Source organism: Mobula birostris, chromosome 20, assembly GCF_030028105.1.
Source record: "Mobula birostris isolate sMobBir1 chromosome 20, sMobBir1.hap1, whole genome shotgun sequence".
Classification (NCBI taxonomy): Eukaryota; Metazoa; Chordata; class Chondrichthyes; order Myliobatiformes; family Myliobatidae; genus Mobula; species Mobula birostris.
Window position 1 is genome coordinate 52,180,986 of NC_092389.1, and position 15,770 is coordinate 52,196,755.

Below are 15,770 nucleotides of genomic sequence, written 5' to 3' on the forward strand. Positions count from 1 at the left end.
ACCATCAGGGAGGGGGTAATGGAGATACATCCATCATTACTGACCCCCATCACCCAGGACATGTCCTCTTCTCACTGTGACCATCAGGGAGGGATACAGGAGATACATCCATCATTACTGACCCCCATCACCCAGGACATGTCCTCTTCTCATTGTGACCATCAGGGAGGGGGTAACGGAGATACATCCATCATTACTGACCCCCACCACCCAGGACATGTCTTCTTCTCATTGTGACTATCAGGGAGGAGGTACAGGAGATACATCCATCATTACTGACCCCCATCACCCAGGACATGCCCTCTTCTCATTGTGACCATCAGGGAGGAGGTACAGGAGATACATCCATCATTACTGACCCCCATCACCCAGGACATGCCCTCTTCTCATTGTGACCATCAGGGAGGAGGTACAGGAGATACATCCATCATTATTGACCCCCATCACCCAGGACATGCCCTCTTCTCATTGTGACCATCAGGGAGGAGGTAATGGAGATACATCCATCATTACTGACCCCCATCACCCAGGATGTGCCCTCTTCTCATTGCTACCCTCAGGGAGGAGGTACAGGAGATACATCCATCATTACTGACCCCCATCACCCAGGACATGTCCTCTTCTCATTGTGACCATCAGGGAGGAGGTACAGGAGATACATCCATCATTACTGACCCCCATCACCCAGGACATGTCCTCTTCTCATTGTGACCATCAGGGAGGGGGTAATGGAGATACATCCATCATTACTGACCCCCATCACCCAGGACATGTCCTCTTCTCACTGTTACCCTCAGGGAGGAGGTACAGGAGCCTGAAGACACACACTCAATGATTCAGGAACAGCTTCTTCCCCTCCGCCATCAGATTTCTGAATGGACATTGAATCCATGAACACTACCTCACTGTCTCACCATCACCCAGGACATGCCCTCTTCTCATTGTGACCATCAGGGAGGAGGTACAGGAGATACATCCATCATTACTGACCCCCATCACCCAGGACATGTCCTCTTCTCATTGTGACCATCAGGGAGGGGGTAATGGAGATACATCCATCATTACTGACCCCCATCACCCAGGACATGTCCTCTTCTCACTGTTACCCTCAGGGAGGAGGTACAGGAGCCTGAAGACACACACTCAACGATTCAGGAACAGCTTCTTCCCCTCCGCCATCAGATTTCTGAATGGACATTGAATCCATGAACACTACCTCACTGTCTCACCATCACCCAGGACATGCCCTCTTCTCATTGTGACCATCAGGGAGAAGGTACAGGAGCCTGAAGACACACACTCAACGATTCAGGAACAGCTTCTGCCCCTCTGCCCTCCGAAGACATTGAACCCGTGAACACTAACTCATTTAAAAAAATATATTTTTGCAATATTTTTAATTTACCTATTTCATCTACATACATACTTAATGTAATTCAGTTTTTTCCCCCTATGTAGGAAAGATGAAAGAATTATAGGAAAGATGTCGACAAAATAGAGAGAGTACAGAAGAGGTTTACTAAAATGTTACCTGGGTTTCATCACCTAAGTTACAGAGAAAGGTTGAACAAGTTGGGTCTTTATTCTTTGGAGAGTAGAAGGTTGACGGGGGGACTTGATAGAGTTGACGTGGATAGGCTTTTTCCATTGAGAGTGGAGGAGATTCAAACAAGAGGACATGAGTTGAGAGTTAAAGGGCAAAAGTTTAGGGGTAACACGAGGGGGAACTTCTTTACTCAGAGAGTGGTAGCTGTGTGGAACGAGCTTCCAGCAGAAGTGGTTGAGGCAGGTTCGATGTGGTCGTTTAAAGTTAAGTTGGACAGCTACATGGACAGGAAAGGAATGGAGGGTTATGGGCTGAGTGCAGGTTGGTGGGACTAGGTGAGAGTAAGAGTTCGGCATGGACTAGAAGGGCCGAGATGGCCTGTTTCTGTGCTGTAATTGTTATATGGTTATATTATCACATATTACATTGACTGCTGCCACTAAGCTAACAAATTTCATGACACATGCCGGTGATATTAAAACCAATCCTGATTCCTGACTGGGACATCTTTGGATTGTGGGAGGAAACCAGAGCACCTGGAGATAACCCACGCTCCCCACGGAGAGGATGTACGGACAGATGGCACTGGGATTGAGCGCCGAACCCCCAGCTGTAATGGCGCCTCAGTAACCGCTATGCTCCTGTGACGCCTTATTGATGGCTACCGTCCGACGTGAACACCGTCTAACCTTGTGAGCATCACGTGAACGAGGAATCTCAGTGTATCTGTGTCTGTGTGCGTGCGTGCGTGTATAAGATGGCAACAAACTCGTCTGATGTTGGTCCCCCTCAGGCTCGGGTGTAACCCGTCCCTTTAGCACAGGCCACCGCACCTTCCACAGAAGAGATCCCAATTATCCAATGCAAAAGGTTCATTCAACAGACACAGAAAAAAAAAGTTGCTGGTGAACGCAGCAGGCCAGGCAGCATCTCTAGGAAGAGGTACAGTCGACGTTTCGGGCCGAGACCCTTCATCAGGACTAACTGAAGGAAGAGCGAGTAAGAGATTTGAAAGTGGGAGGGAGAGGGGGAGATCCGAAATGATAGGAGAAAACAAGAGGGGGAGGGATGGAGCCAAGAGCTGGACAGGTGATTGGCAAAGGGGATATGAGAGGATCAGGGGACAGGAGGCCCAGGGAGAAGGAAAAGGGGGAGGGGGGGAAACCCAGAGGATGGGCAAGGGGTATAGTCAGAGGGACAGAGGGAGAAAAAGGAGAGAGAGAGAGAAAGAATGTGTGTATATAAATAAATAACGGATGGGGTACGAGGGGGAGGTGGGGTATTAGCGGAAGTTAGAGAAGTCAATGTTCAAGCCATTAGATTGGAGGCTACCCAGACGGAATATAAGGTGTTCCTCCAACCTGAGTGTGGCTTCTCCAGCCTTGTATCCCTTATGCCAATCACCTGTCCAGCTCTTGGCTCCATCCCTCCCCCTCCTGTCTTCTCCTATCATTTCGGATCTCCCCCCTCCCCCTCCCACTTTCAAATCTCTTACTATCTCTTCTTTCAGTCAGTCCTGACGAAGGGTCTCGACCTGAAACGTCGACTGTACCTCTTCCTAGAGCTGCTGCCTGGCCTGCTGCGTTCCACCAGCACTTTTTTTTTGTGTGTGTTGCTTGAATTTCCAGCATCTGCAGATTTCCTCGTGTCCACAAAAGGTTCATTCACAGGTTGAGTCTGTGGTAAAGCAGGCAAACACAACATGGGCACTCACTTCGAGGGGGAATAGAATATAAAAACAAGGAGATAATGCTGAGGCTTTATAAGACACTGGTCAGGCCACACTTGGGAGTATCGCCAACAGTTTTGGGCCCCGTATCTCAGAAAGGATGTGTTGTCATTGGAAACAGTCCAGAGGAGGTTCATGAGGATGATTCCAGGACTGAAGGAGTTAACATATGAGAAGCGTTTGGCAGCTTTGGGCCTGTGCTCACTGGAATTTAGAAGAATGCGCGGGGGATGATCTCATTGAAACCTACCGAATGTTGAAAGGACTAGACAGGGTAGATGTGGAGAGGATGTTTCCTATGGTGGGGGTTATCTAGAACTAGAGGGCACAGCCTCAAAGTTGAGGGGCGACCATTTCAGAACAGAGGTAAGGAGGATTTTTTTTAATATAGCCGGAGAGTAGTGAATCTGTGGAACGCTCTGCCACAGACTGGGGTGGAGACCAAGTCCGTGCATGAATTTAAGGCGGAAGTTGATCGTTTCCTGATCGGTCGGGGCATCAAAGGGGTACGGCGAGAAGGCAGGTGTATGGGGTTGAGTGGGATCAGCCATGGTGGAAAGGTGGTACAGACTCGAAGGGCTGAATGGCCTCAATTCTGCTCCTATCTCTGCTCTTATGGAATAGGAACGGACTGAAGTCAACCAGCTCCTGCTGTAATAAAGACAGTGTGGTCATCAACTCACTCTCAGACCCTTCCCATCACCAGAGTCGATTTAGGTTAAGGTTCATTTTAATATCAGATCATCTGTACCTGAAATTCTCACTCTTCACGGACATCCATGAAACAAGAAACCCCAAAGAATGAATCATAGGAACATAAAAGGCCCCCTCCTCCCTCCTCTATTACCGATGACAACTTTTGATATTTAATTGAAATCACATCAGGTACAGTATATACAGAAAAATGCTGGAAAAGGGGCCAGTAACACCATGAAGGATCCCACCCACCCTGCTCACGGACTGTCTGTCCCACTCCCACCGGGGAGGAGGCTACGTAGCATCTACACCAGGACCGCGAATGATCCCACCCACCCTGCTCACGGACTGTCTGTCCCACTCCCATCGGGGAGGAGGCTACATAGCACCCACACCAGGACCGTGAAGGGTCCCACCCACCCTGCTCACAGACTGTCTGTCCCACTCCCATCGGGGAGGAGGCTACGAAGCGTCCACACCAGGACCGTGAAGGATCCCACCCACCCTGCTCACAGACTGTCTGCCCCACTCCCATCAGGGAGGAGGCTACGTAGCGTCCACACCAGGACCGTGAAGGATCCCACCCACCCTGATCACAGACTGTCCGTCCCACTCCCATCGGGGAGGAGGCTACGTAGCACCCACACCAGGACCCACCAGACTCAAAAACAGCAACTTTCCCCAAGCAGTGAGTCTGATCAACACCTCCACCCACTAACTCCCCTCCTCCACACCCCCCAAACCACCACTACTTTATCACTTCCTGTCAGAGTCACCTTCTGTACAGACACTCCTGTGCCCAGAGTCACTTTATGGACAAACAATCAATCTGTGTCCAGAAGCTATCTTACATATTTCAGGTTGTGTATTGTACACATTTCTCTGACATTAAATGGAGCTCATGAGCTATATATTTATATTTACTGGGCTTTTAAAACTTATTAACTTATCGAGACACGGAGTGGAAAAGGCTCTTCCAGCCTTTGGAGTTGTGCCGCCTGGCAATCCCGCGATTGAACCCCAGCCTAGTCACAGGACAACGTAAAAGCCGGAAGTGAACTCCCAACTCTTGACGCCCCCCACCCCCACCCCACCGCCCCACCGCTGGCAACGGCTACACGATCATCAGTGCGCATTCCAGTCGGTTGTTCACCGTATACTTGCCTCTTCGCAATGCTGATCATGATGGGGACGAGGCTGCGGTCAATGAAGTACAGCACCTTAGTCAGGGCAGTGTTCCTCCGACTGGGAGCGGGGAGAAAATGCAGAGAGGCTGAGGAGGAAAGGCAATTTGATCCTTAAAAGCAAAATGCAAGACGTCCCGACACATAACGGCGACAGGGCAGGCAAATTGCTCCGTGTGTGGGAAAGAGTACGAAGTCCTCAGTGTGAGAACCACGCTGCGTTATGCAACTGCAGAGACGCGTGCAAAATTTCATCAGTATCTTTTCTCGCCACAGAATCAGTTTAAACTATCAGGTATTAGTTTCGCCGAGCAAAGGTTTAGTTAACCACAGATCGTGCATAAAAAATGGACAGTGAAATGTCACTTCTGACAATTTCTATCCCTTCCTCCTTTGTCCATTCACCTCCCCCTGGTGTCCCTCCTCCTTCCCTTTCTCCCACGGTCCACTCTCCTCTCCGATCAGATTCCTTCCTCTCCAGCCCTTTACCTTTCCCACCCATCACCTCCCCCTGGTGTCCCTCCTCCTTCCCTTTCTCCCACGGTCCACTCTCCTCTCCGATCAGATTCCTTCCTCTCCAGCCCTTTACCTTTCCCACCCATCACCTCCCCCTGGTGTCCCTCCTCCTTCCCTTTCTCCCACGGTCCACTCTCCTCTCCGATCAGATTCCTTCCTCTCCAGCCCTTTACCTTTCCCACCCATCACCTCCCTCTGGTGTCCCTCCTCCTTCCCTCTCTCCCACGGTCCACTCTCCTCTCCGATCAGATTCCTTCCTCTCCAGCCCTTTATTTTTCCCACCCGTCACCTCCCCCTGGTGTCCCTCCTCCTTCCCTTTCTCCCACGGTCCACTCTCCTCTCCGATCAGATTCCTTCCTCTCCAGCCCTTTACCTTTCCCACCCATCACCTCCCCCTGGTGTCCCTTCCCCTCCCTCTCTCCCACGGTCCACTCTCCTCTCCGATCAGATTCCTTCCTCTCCAGCCCTTTACCTTTCCCACCCATCACCTCCCCCTGGTGTCCCTCCTCCTTCCCTCTCTCCCACGGTCCACTCTCCTCTCCGATCAGATTCCTTCCTCTCCAGCGCTTTACCTTTCCCACCCATCACCTCCCCCTGGTGTCCCTCCTCCTTCCCTCTCTCCCACGGTCCACTCTCCTCTCCCATCAGATTCCTTCCTCTCCAGCTCTTTACCTTTCCCACCCATCACCTCCCCCTGGTGTCCCTCCTCCTTCCCTTTCTCCCACGGTCCACTCTCCTCTCCGATCAGATTCCTTCCTCTCCAGCCCTTTACCTTTCCCACCCATCACCTCCCCCTGGTGTCCCTCCTCCTTTCCTTTCTCCCACGGTCCACTCTCCTCTCCGATCAGATTCCTTCCTCTCCAGCCCTTTACCTTTCCCACCCATCACCTCCCCCTGGTGTCCCTTCCCCTCCCTCTCTCCCACGGTCCACTCTCCTCTCCGATCAGATTCCTTCCTCTCCAGCCCTTTACCTTTCCCACCCATCACCTCCCCCTGGTGTCCCTCCTCCTTCCCTTTCTCCCACGGTCCACTCTCCTCTCCCATCAGATTCCTTCCTCTCCAGCCCTTTACCTTTCCCACCCATCACCTCCCCCTGGTGTCCCTCCTCCTTCCCTTTCTCCCACAGTGCACTCTCCTCTCCCATCAGATTCCTTCCTCTCCAGCTCTTTACCTTTCCCACCCATCACCTCCCCCTGGTGTCCCTCCTCCTTCCCTTTCTCCCACGATCCACTCTCCTCTCCGATCAGATTCCTCCCTCTCCAGGCCTTTACCTTTCCCACCCATCACCTCCCCCTGGTGTCCCTCCTCCTTCCCTGTCTCCCACGGTCCACTCTCCTCTCCTATCAGATTCCTTCCTCTCCAGCCCTTTACCTTTCCCACCCATCACCTCCCAGCTTCTCACTTCATCCACCCACCTTCCTCTTCGCCTGGCTTCATCTATCGCCTTCCAGTTTGTCCTCCTTCCCCTCTCCCTCCCCTCGGCCAACCTTTTTTATTTTAGCATTCCCCCCCACTTCCTTTCCAGTCTCGATGACGGGTCTCGTCTCAAAGCGTCGACCTGCACAGATGCTGCCTGACCTGCTCGGACCCTCCCACACCTTGTGTGCGACGCTCATAAATTCTGGTGTCTCGCGCATTGTGTCAGTGAAACGTCTGCAGTTTAATTGTCGAGGACTTACTGGAACTCGGCGACCAGGATTCCCTCTCTGTGCCGGATCCTCGTCCGGAATTTTTCACAGGACTCTGCAGAGACAACAACGACAACACTGCATTTACAGGAGACCTTTCAGGCAATCAGTTCGAAGTCGAGAGAGAGAAAGAGTGGAACTGCCCCAGTGCAACGGCGTCTCCATTTTACAAACCCTCCCGCACAGGTATCCCGCTTTCGGCAGACACGATGGGCAACCACCGTGTGTAACCTCTGGGGTTTGAACGTTTCTGCGTTTCCACTGTCGCTCTTTCTTTGGGGCACGCTTCTGTTTTCGTGGATGCATGGCTTAATGACAGACAGTGACACCGACCTGCACCAGGTTTAATGACAGACACTGACACTGACCTGTACCAGGTTTAATGACAGACACTGATACTGACCTGTAACAGGTTTAATGACAGACACTGACACTGACCTGTAACAGGTTTAATGACAGACACTGACACTGACCTGTAACAGGTTTAATGACAGACACTGACACTGACCTGTAACAGGTTTAATGACAGACACTGACACTGACCTGTACCAGGTTTAATGACAGACACTGACACTGACCTGTAACAGGTTTAATGACAGACACTGACACTGACCTGTAACAGGTTTAATGACAGACACTGACACTGACCTGTAACAGGTTTAATGACAGACACTGACACTGACCTGTAACAGGTTTAATGACAGACACTGACACTGACCTGTAACAGGTTTAATGACAGACACTGACACTGACCTGTACCAGGTTTAATGACAGACACTGACACTGACCTGTAACAGGTTTAATGACAGACACTGACACTGACCTGTAACAGGTTTAATGACAGACACTGACACTGACCTGTAACAGGTTTAATGACAGACACTGACACTGACCTGTAACAGGTTTAATGACAGACACTGACACTGACCTGTAACAGGTTTAATGACAGACACTGACACTGACCTGTACCAGGTTTAATGACAGACACTGACACTGACCTGTAACAGGTTTAATGACAGACACTGACACTGACCTGTAACGGTTTAATGACAGATACTGACTTGTAACAGGTTTAATGACAGACACTGACACTGACCTGTAACGGTTTAATGACAGACACTGACCTGTAACAGGTTTAATGACAGATACTGACAGTGACCTGTAACAGATTTAATAACAGACACCGACCTCAACCTGTAACAGGTTTAATGACAGCCACTGACAGTTGCTCCTGTCGATAAAAACTGGTTTAAAAAATTCCAGGGGAGATTACCGAGTGTTGGGATCGACGTGGAGGCTGATATGACCCCGACAATGAACATCCCCTTACCCTGTTGCTGCCTCGTCCCTGTGCCTGGGCCACATGCATTCGGTCCAATAGACTTGAGATTCCCTGTTCCAGCGTGTCAATTGTGTGGTGCTGAGGGTCGTTGCCGGCAAAGCTGTTCCGCAGACTCCGCAGGGAATCCCGCACCACCTGGAAGTCCTCTGTCTGACCCGGACAAAGAAAAGCACACTGAATATCTGCCCAGGCGAACGGAATTAAAGTTTCTTATTTTCAGAATCACAGGAGGAACCGAGTTGCGGAGCTGCGAGGTAGTGCTGCAGCTCTATAAAACCCTGGGGGTTGGACCTCACTTGTGGTACTGTGCTCAGTTCCCGTCCCCTCATTCCAGGAAGGATACGGGTAGCAGCAGAGAAGCTGTGGGAGCTTTAGAGAGCCTGCAGAGGAGATTTACAAGGATGGCTTCAAGAGCATGTCATATGCGGATAAGTTGAGCGAGCTGGGGCTTTTCTCTCTGGAGCGAAGGAGGGTGAGAGATGACCTGAGAGAGGTGAGTAAACGGCACAGATCCAGTGGGACATTTTTCCATGGTGGAAATGGATAATGGATAATATTAAGTCGAGGAGGAGAAGATGGCATCACGACGCAGCTCGCAGCAGCCACTCCGGTAAATGATATCTGTAATCTGTCAGGTAGGGTGCCGTGCACAATCCTGATTTGATGGAGACAGATGTGAGAAGCACGGAGGGACATCTGGTGAAACTTCTGAAATGCCCGCTTCGCTGCCGCTGCTACTGTGCGATCGGGAATCTCCGGAGGAGAAGGCCCCGAATCCTCGGCTTTGCTCGTTGCTTGGTGGCCGGGGTGGGGTCGAGGCGCTCGGCAGAGGTGGTGCTTGGTGCTTGGTGTCAGAGGCTCGAAGTTTTCAGACGGACTCAAGAGTTGGCTGCGGTCGGGTGCTTCCAGGGTGCTGCGTCGGCAGTTGTCGGCGCCTGGAGATTTATGGCAGGGAGAGTTTCTCCCTTCTGCTGCCTGCTATCGGGGACTATCGGGAGTCGATCGGAACTTTGAGACTTTTTTTTTACCGTGCCCATGGTCTGCTCTTTATCAAATTATGGTATTGCTTTGCACTGCTGTAACTATATATTATAATTATGTGGTTTTGTCAGTGTTAGTCTTTGGTTTGTCCTGTTTTTTTTTTCGTGATATCACTCTGGAAGAACATTGCATCATTTCTTAATGCATGCATTTTTAAATGACAATAAAGGAGGACTGAGTGTCCTCATAATCTAAATTAATAATATTATTTTAAGGTGATTGGAGGAAAGCATGGGGGGGGGGACATGTCAGAGGTAGTTTTTTTTCATACAGAGGGTGGTAGGTAGATGGATTGTGCTCCCAGGGGTGCTGGTAGAGGCAAATACATCAGGGACATTTAGATAGGCACATGGGTGATAGACAAATAGAGGGCTATGTAGAAGGGAAGGGGTAGATTGATTTCAGAGTCGGTTAAAGGGCTAGCGCAGCATTGTGGGCCGAAGGGCCTGTACTGTGCTGCATTGTACTATGTCATCCAAAATCCTGCATTGTTAGATTAGATTAGATTAGATTATGAGGACACGCAGTCCTCTTTTATTGTCATTTAGTAATGCATGCATTAAGAAATGATACAATGTTCCTCCGGTGTGATATCACAGAAACACAAGACAGACCAAGACTGAAAAACTAACAAAAACTACATATTTATAACATACAGTTACCACAGTGAAAACAATACCATAACTTGATGAAGATCAGGCCATGGTCACAGTAAAAAAGTTCAAAGTCTCTCGAATGTCCCACATCTCACGCAGACGGGAGAAGGAAGAAAACTCTCCCTGCCGTACCCGACCACAGTCCGACTCTGAGTCGTCCGAAAACGTCGAGCCTCCGACCAGCCCTCCGACACCGAGTACCGAACACCATCTCTGCCGAACGCTTCGATCCCAGCCCCGGTTGCCAGCAGCAGGCAAAGCCGGGGATTTTGGGGCCTTCCCTCCGGAGATTCTCGATTGCACAGTAGCAGCGGCAGCGAAGCGGGCATTTCAGAAGTTTCTCCAGATGTTCCTCCGTGCTTCTCACGTCTGTCTCCATCAAATCAGAATTGTGCACGGCATCCTACTTATAAATACGATATCATTTCACCGGAGAGCTGCGCGCGCTGCGTCGTGCCACAATCTTCTCCTCCCGCCTCTGTTGTTGAGTTACAAATGACAGTCTGGTTAATATGACAGTATCCTGGTTGTGTGGCCGCTGATGCCAGGCAGACAGTCCCTGAAGAGCATCGAGCACGGTCGCGATGCTGTTTGGGACAGTCTATTTAACTTAGCAGATCACAGGTCTCCAGCAGCACTCACCAAATGCCGGGGGAACTCAGCAGCTCGGGCAGCATTTGCGGAGATCGATAAACGGTCGACGTTCCGGGCCGAGACCCTCCGTCAGAACTGCCGGATCTTCTCAGGACCAGTCCTGACAGAGGATCTCGGCCTGAAACGTCGACTCTTGATTCATTTCCATGGATGCTGCATCGTGTGTGTGTGTGTGTGTGTGTGTGTGTGTGTGTGTGTGTGTGTGTTTCAGTGTGTGTGTGTGTGTGCTTCAGTGTGAGTATGTGTGTGTCTGTGTGTGTGTGTGTTTCAGTGTGAGTGAGTGAGTGTGTGTCTGTGTGTGTTTGTGTGTTTGAGTGTGAGGTGTGTGTGCATGTGAGTGTGTGTGTTTGTGTTTGTGTGTGTGTGTTTCAGTGTGAGTGAGTGTGTGTGTGTGTTTGTGTGTGTGTGTTTCAGTGTGAGTGAGTGTGTGTGTGTGTGTTTGAGTGTGTGTTTCAGTGTGAGTGAGTGTGTGTGTGTGTGTGTGTTTCAGTGTGAGTGAGTGTGTGTGTGTGTTTCAGTGTGAGTGTGTGTGTGTGAGTGTGTGTGTTTGTGTGTGAGTGTTTCAGTGTGAGTGTGTGTGTGTTTGTGTGTGTGTGTTTCAGTGTGAGTGAGTGTGTGTGTGTTTTAGTCTGTGTGTGTGTGTGAGTGTGTGAGTGTGTGTGTGTGTTTGTGTGTGTGTGTGTTTCAGTGTGTGTGAGTGTGTGTGTGTGTGTGTTTGTTTGTTTTGCTCTGGATTTCCAGCACCCGCAGAACCTCTTGTGCATTGATCCCAAGTCTTCCTGGCAGCCGTAGCCCTAAGGAATTAAGCTGAGATTGCTTGGTCTCGGTATCCATTGCGAGAGAAAAGAGCACCAGCAATACATTCCCAAGACAGATAAATTTACTGCAGATACTGTGATCGAACACACTTTCATCACCATTTTAACAATGTGCTGAAGCTGACAACCAACCAACTGCTAGGAACAGACACCCTGCGTGGGGAAAAATACCAACCATCTAGTCACCATCAAGGTTCGAGAAAAATCCAACCCCACTTGCTTCGACGATAATGGTAATTTATCTAATATCTCCACCAGACCGTAAGGTACAGGAGCAGAAGGCGGCCATTCGGCCCATCAAGTCTGCTCCCGCCGTTCAATCACGGGCTGATCCAATTCTTCCAGTCATCCCCACTCCCTTGCCTGCTCCCCCGTCCCCTTCGGTGCCCCGGCTCTCGCAGTGGTTGTTTCTGTAAATCCCGAAGGGCGTGTTCGTCGCTGGCCGCGGGTGTTCCTGAGCCCCCTTTCGGTGTTGGTGACGATTCCAGCATTGCAGGGAGCCACTGCCACGATGGGAGCTCAGACAGCGTCGTAGGAAAACAAGCCCAGGCTGAGCCAGTTCAACTGCCCGCTCCCATCGACCGGCATCCGGACCCCAGCCCCCCGACCCGCACTTCTCTCAGACGCTGAGATCGAACTCGAGCAGGCAGCTCGTTCCACGCTCCCACCGCTCTCCGAGTGAAGAAACCTCTGCTTATTCCACCTTCCACCCTTACCCCACGACGTCCGATCTCAGCGGAAAAAAGCCTGCCTGCACTTACCATGTCTTCCTCTTCTTCGGTTGTCCATCGAAATCCGATGACGACGTCCACTCCCTTAACGGTGAGATCTTTGATGACTATACAGTCCTATCCTGGACCCACAAGCTCTGTTGCAGGTGGGACATGTATATGTAGTAGTGATGGCAACCATGGCTGCATTTCTCCTGGCTCTCTTCTGCTGTCTTCTGGTTGCTCTTTCCATCTCCAGAATACGAACCTTGTCCCTACACAGCCGTCGCCAAGTGGGATGGTCAGCAGCAACCTCCTCCAGGTCCTCGGGTCTGATCTTGCACTTCCTTAAAGCATTCTTCATCTGATCCTTATAGCGCTTCTTCAGCTTTCCAGCTGATCGTCGACCGTGATGTAGCTGGCCGAATAACACTCTGCGGGGTAGCCGACATGGGGGCATCCTTATCACGTGCCCCAGCCACTGCAGCTGACGCTGGGTGATCATGGTCTCAATACTCCTGCAGTTGGTCTTTACAAGTATTTCAGTGTGAGGCACCCGCTCACGCCAGGTAATTCCCAGGATGCGCTGGAGGCAGCTTATGTGGAAGCGATCCAGGGACTTGGCACAGCTATACCCCTCATAACATTGTACAACTCTATCAAATCCCCCCTCAGCCTTCTGCGTTCCAGGGAATAAGTTCTAACCCATTCCACCTTTCCCCGTGACTCAGGTCCTCTAGTCCTGGCGACGTCCTTGTAAAATTTTCACTGCACTCTTTCAACCTCACTGACATTTGTCAGCAGGCGACCAAAACTGCGCACAGGAAAGTTTCAAGGAGCAGGAGAATGATCACAATGACACTGTACCTCTTCGTCCTCTCTGCTCATCAGCTGGTGAAGAATGCCCTCCTTGTGGTCCAGCTCCCTCTGCAGGTCATCCTGCGAAGGACACAACACACGTCACGAAGAAGAAGGGAAAGGACGTTAAGTGGGTTCACTTGCCCATCCCAGTGACGCAGCAGAAGGCCTCAACAGCCCAGGCAACGGCGATCAAGAACAAGTCAAGATGTACAAGTATTTACAGCACATCACAAGTGGGCGTCTCTCATTAAGGAACTCCCCCCCGCACCACCCAGGACATACCCTCTTCTCATTGTTACCATCAGGGAGGAGGTACGGGACACACACACACACACACTCAACGATTCAGGAACAGCTTCTTCCCACCTCCGCCATCAGATCTGAATTGAATTGACTTTATTTCTCACATCTTTCACCTCCGCGAGGAGTGAAAATCTTTACGTTATGTCTCCGTCCGAATGCGCAATGTGCAAATTATAGTAATTTGTAATAAATAGTATGTACAGCAAGATTTACAACAGAACAGTCAATATAACATAGAAATACAGTTGTATCAGCGTGAATTAATCAGTCTGATGGCCTGGTGGAAGAAGCTGTCCCGGAGCCTGCTGGTCCTGGCTTTTATACTGCGCTACTGTTTCAGATTTCTGAAATGGCCAATGTACCCATGAACACTAAAAGGCATCCGTTAGTCTTGTGAGACCATGGATCTGCGCCTGGAAAGTCTTCACTCTCCAGGGCGCAGGCCTGGGCAAGGTTGTATGGAAGACCGGCAGTTGCCCATGCTGCAAGTCTCCCCTCTCCACGACACCGATGTTGTCCAAGGGAAGGGCATTAGGACCCATACAGCTTGGCACCAGTGTCATCGCAGAGCAATGTGTGGTTAAGTGCCTCGCTCAAGGACGCATTCCCTCGGCTGGGGCTCGAACTCATGACCTTCAGGTCACTAGTCCAATGCCTTAACCACTTGGCCACGTAACTAGCTCATTATTTTTCCCTTCTGTTTTTGCACGACTTATTTAATTTAATTTTCTTTCTATATAATATATATTTCTCATTGTAATTTATCATTCCTATTATAATTTACTGCAGATCTGGGTGGCCGGGTGGCAAAGGAGATGTGGGGATTCTTGGCCAAGAACAATCGTGGTCACGGACAGACCACGATCGCCCACGTCGTACGTCACAGTGCCTAATGACGATGTCGCACGACACAGCGCGTAATGATGATGTCATGCAACATGGCACATTGTGAATGAATGGATTGTACTGCGAATAAACAAATTTCACGACATACACCAGTGATCTCACACTTGATTCTGATCACGTAATGCAGCTCATTTAATAACTTCCCGAGAACTGAAGAAGTTTTACCGTCCAATGTACTCAGGCCTTTTGATTTATAAAGCACAGGGAATATTAGTTTGTTTTCAACAGAAAGCTCCAAAGGTGGAAGATACGACCACATGGGTAAATTTATTGAGATAGACTGATGACAGACGCTGGAGTAATCGACAGATTGGGGGGGTCCTGTGGCAAGGTCAAGAACTGAAATGTGAACCATCTCTCCCACCCCATCAGCTGCTGGATGACCAACTGAGGTTGACCCACAAGTTTGTTTTCTGCTGAGTAGACTACTGGATTATGAACATCACTGTCGTTTGCTTCAATAATTACGTCATACGACACGGCACATGATGGCGATGTCATTTATTTGTGAAAAAGTCCTCACTTTCCACTTCAAAATTTAATAAAATACAGCTCGAGGTCACAAGTATGACGAATTCGAATTTAAGCACCCCCACTATCCAGGACATGCTCTCTTCTCGCTGCTGTCATCAGGAAGGAGGTACAGGAGCTTCAGGACCCACACCACCAGGTTCAGGAACAGTTATCACCCCTCAACCATCAGGAAGGAGGTACAGGAGCCTCAGGACCCACACCACCAGGTTCAGGAACAGTTATTACCCCCTCAACCATCAGGAAGGAGATATGGTAGCCTCAGGACCCACACTACCAGGTTCAGGAACAGTTATTGCCCCTCAACCACAAGGAAGGAGGTACAGGAGCCTCAGGACCCACACCACCAGGTTCAGGAACAGTTATTACCCCTCAACCATCAGGAAGGAGGTACAGGAGCCTCAGGAATCACACCACCAGGTTCAGGAACAGTTACTACCCCTCAACCATCAAAGGGGATAACTTCACTCGCCCCATCACTGAACTGTTCCCACAACCCATGGGCTCACTTTCAAGGACTCTTTATCTCGAGTTCTTGCTATTGTTCGTTCATTTATTTATTGTTATTATTTTTTTCTCTATTTGTATT

The 15,770-nt window shown here is 50.1% G+C and overlaps 1 protein-coding gene across 1 annotated transcript in view; it reads right to left on the reverse strand.

Annotated features, from left to right (window-relative positions):
* Positions 1-15,770, reverse strand: part of LOC140184967 (dixin-like) — a 182,656-nt gene that overhangs the window by 11,843 nt on the left and 155,043 nt on the right. The window contains exons 17-20 of the mRNA XM_072238207.1: positions 13,448-13,519; positions 8,690-8,851; positions 7,351-7,414; positions 5,136-5,244 (exon numbers count right to left, since the gene is read on the reverse strand). Of these exons, the coding sequence (XP_072094308.1) occupies positions 5,136-5,244; positions 7,351-7,414; positions 8,690-8,851; positions 13,448-13,519 (407 nt within the window). The remainder of the gene's footprint in view (positions 1-5,135; positions 5,245-7,350; positions 7,415-8,689; positions 8,852-13,447; positions 13,520-15,770) is intronic.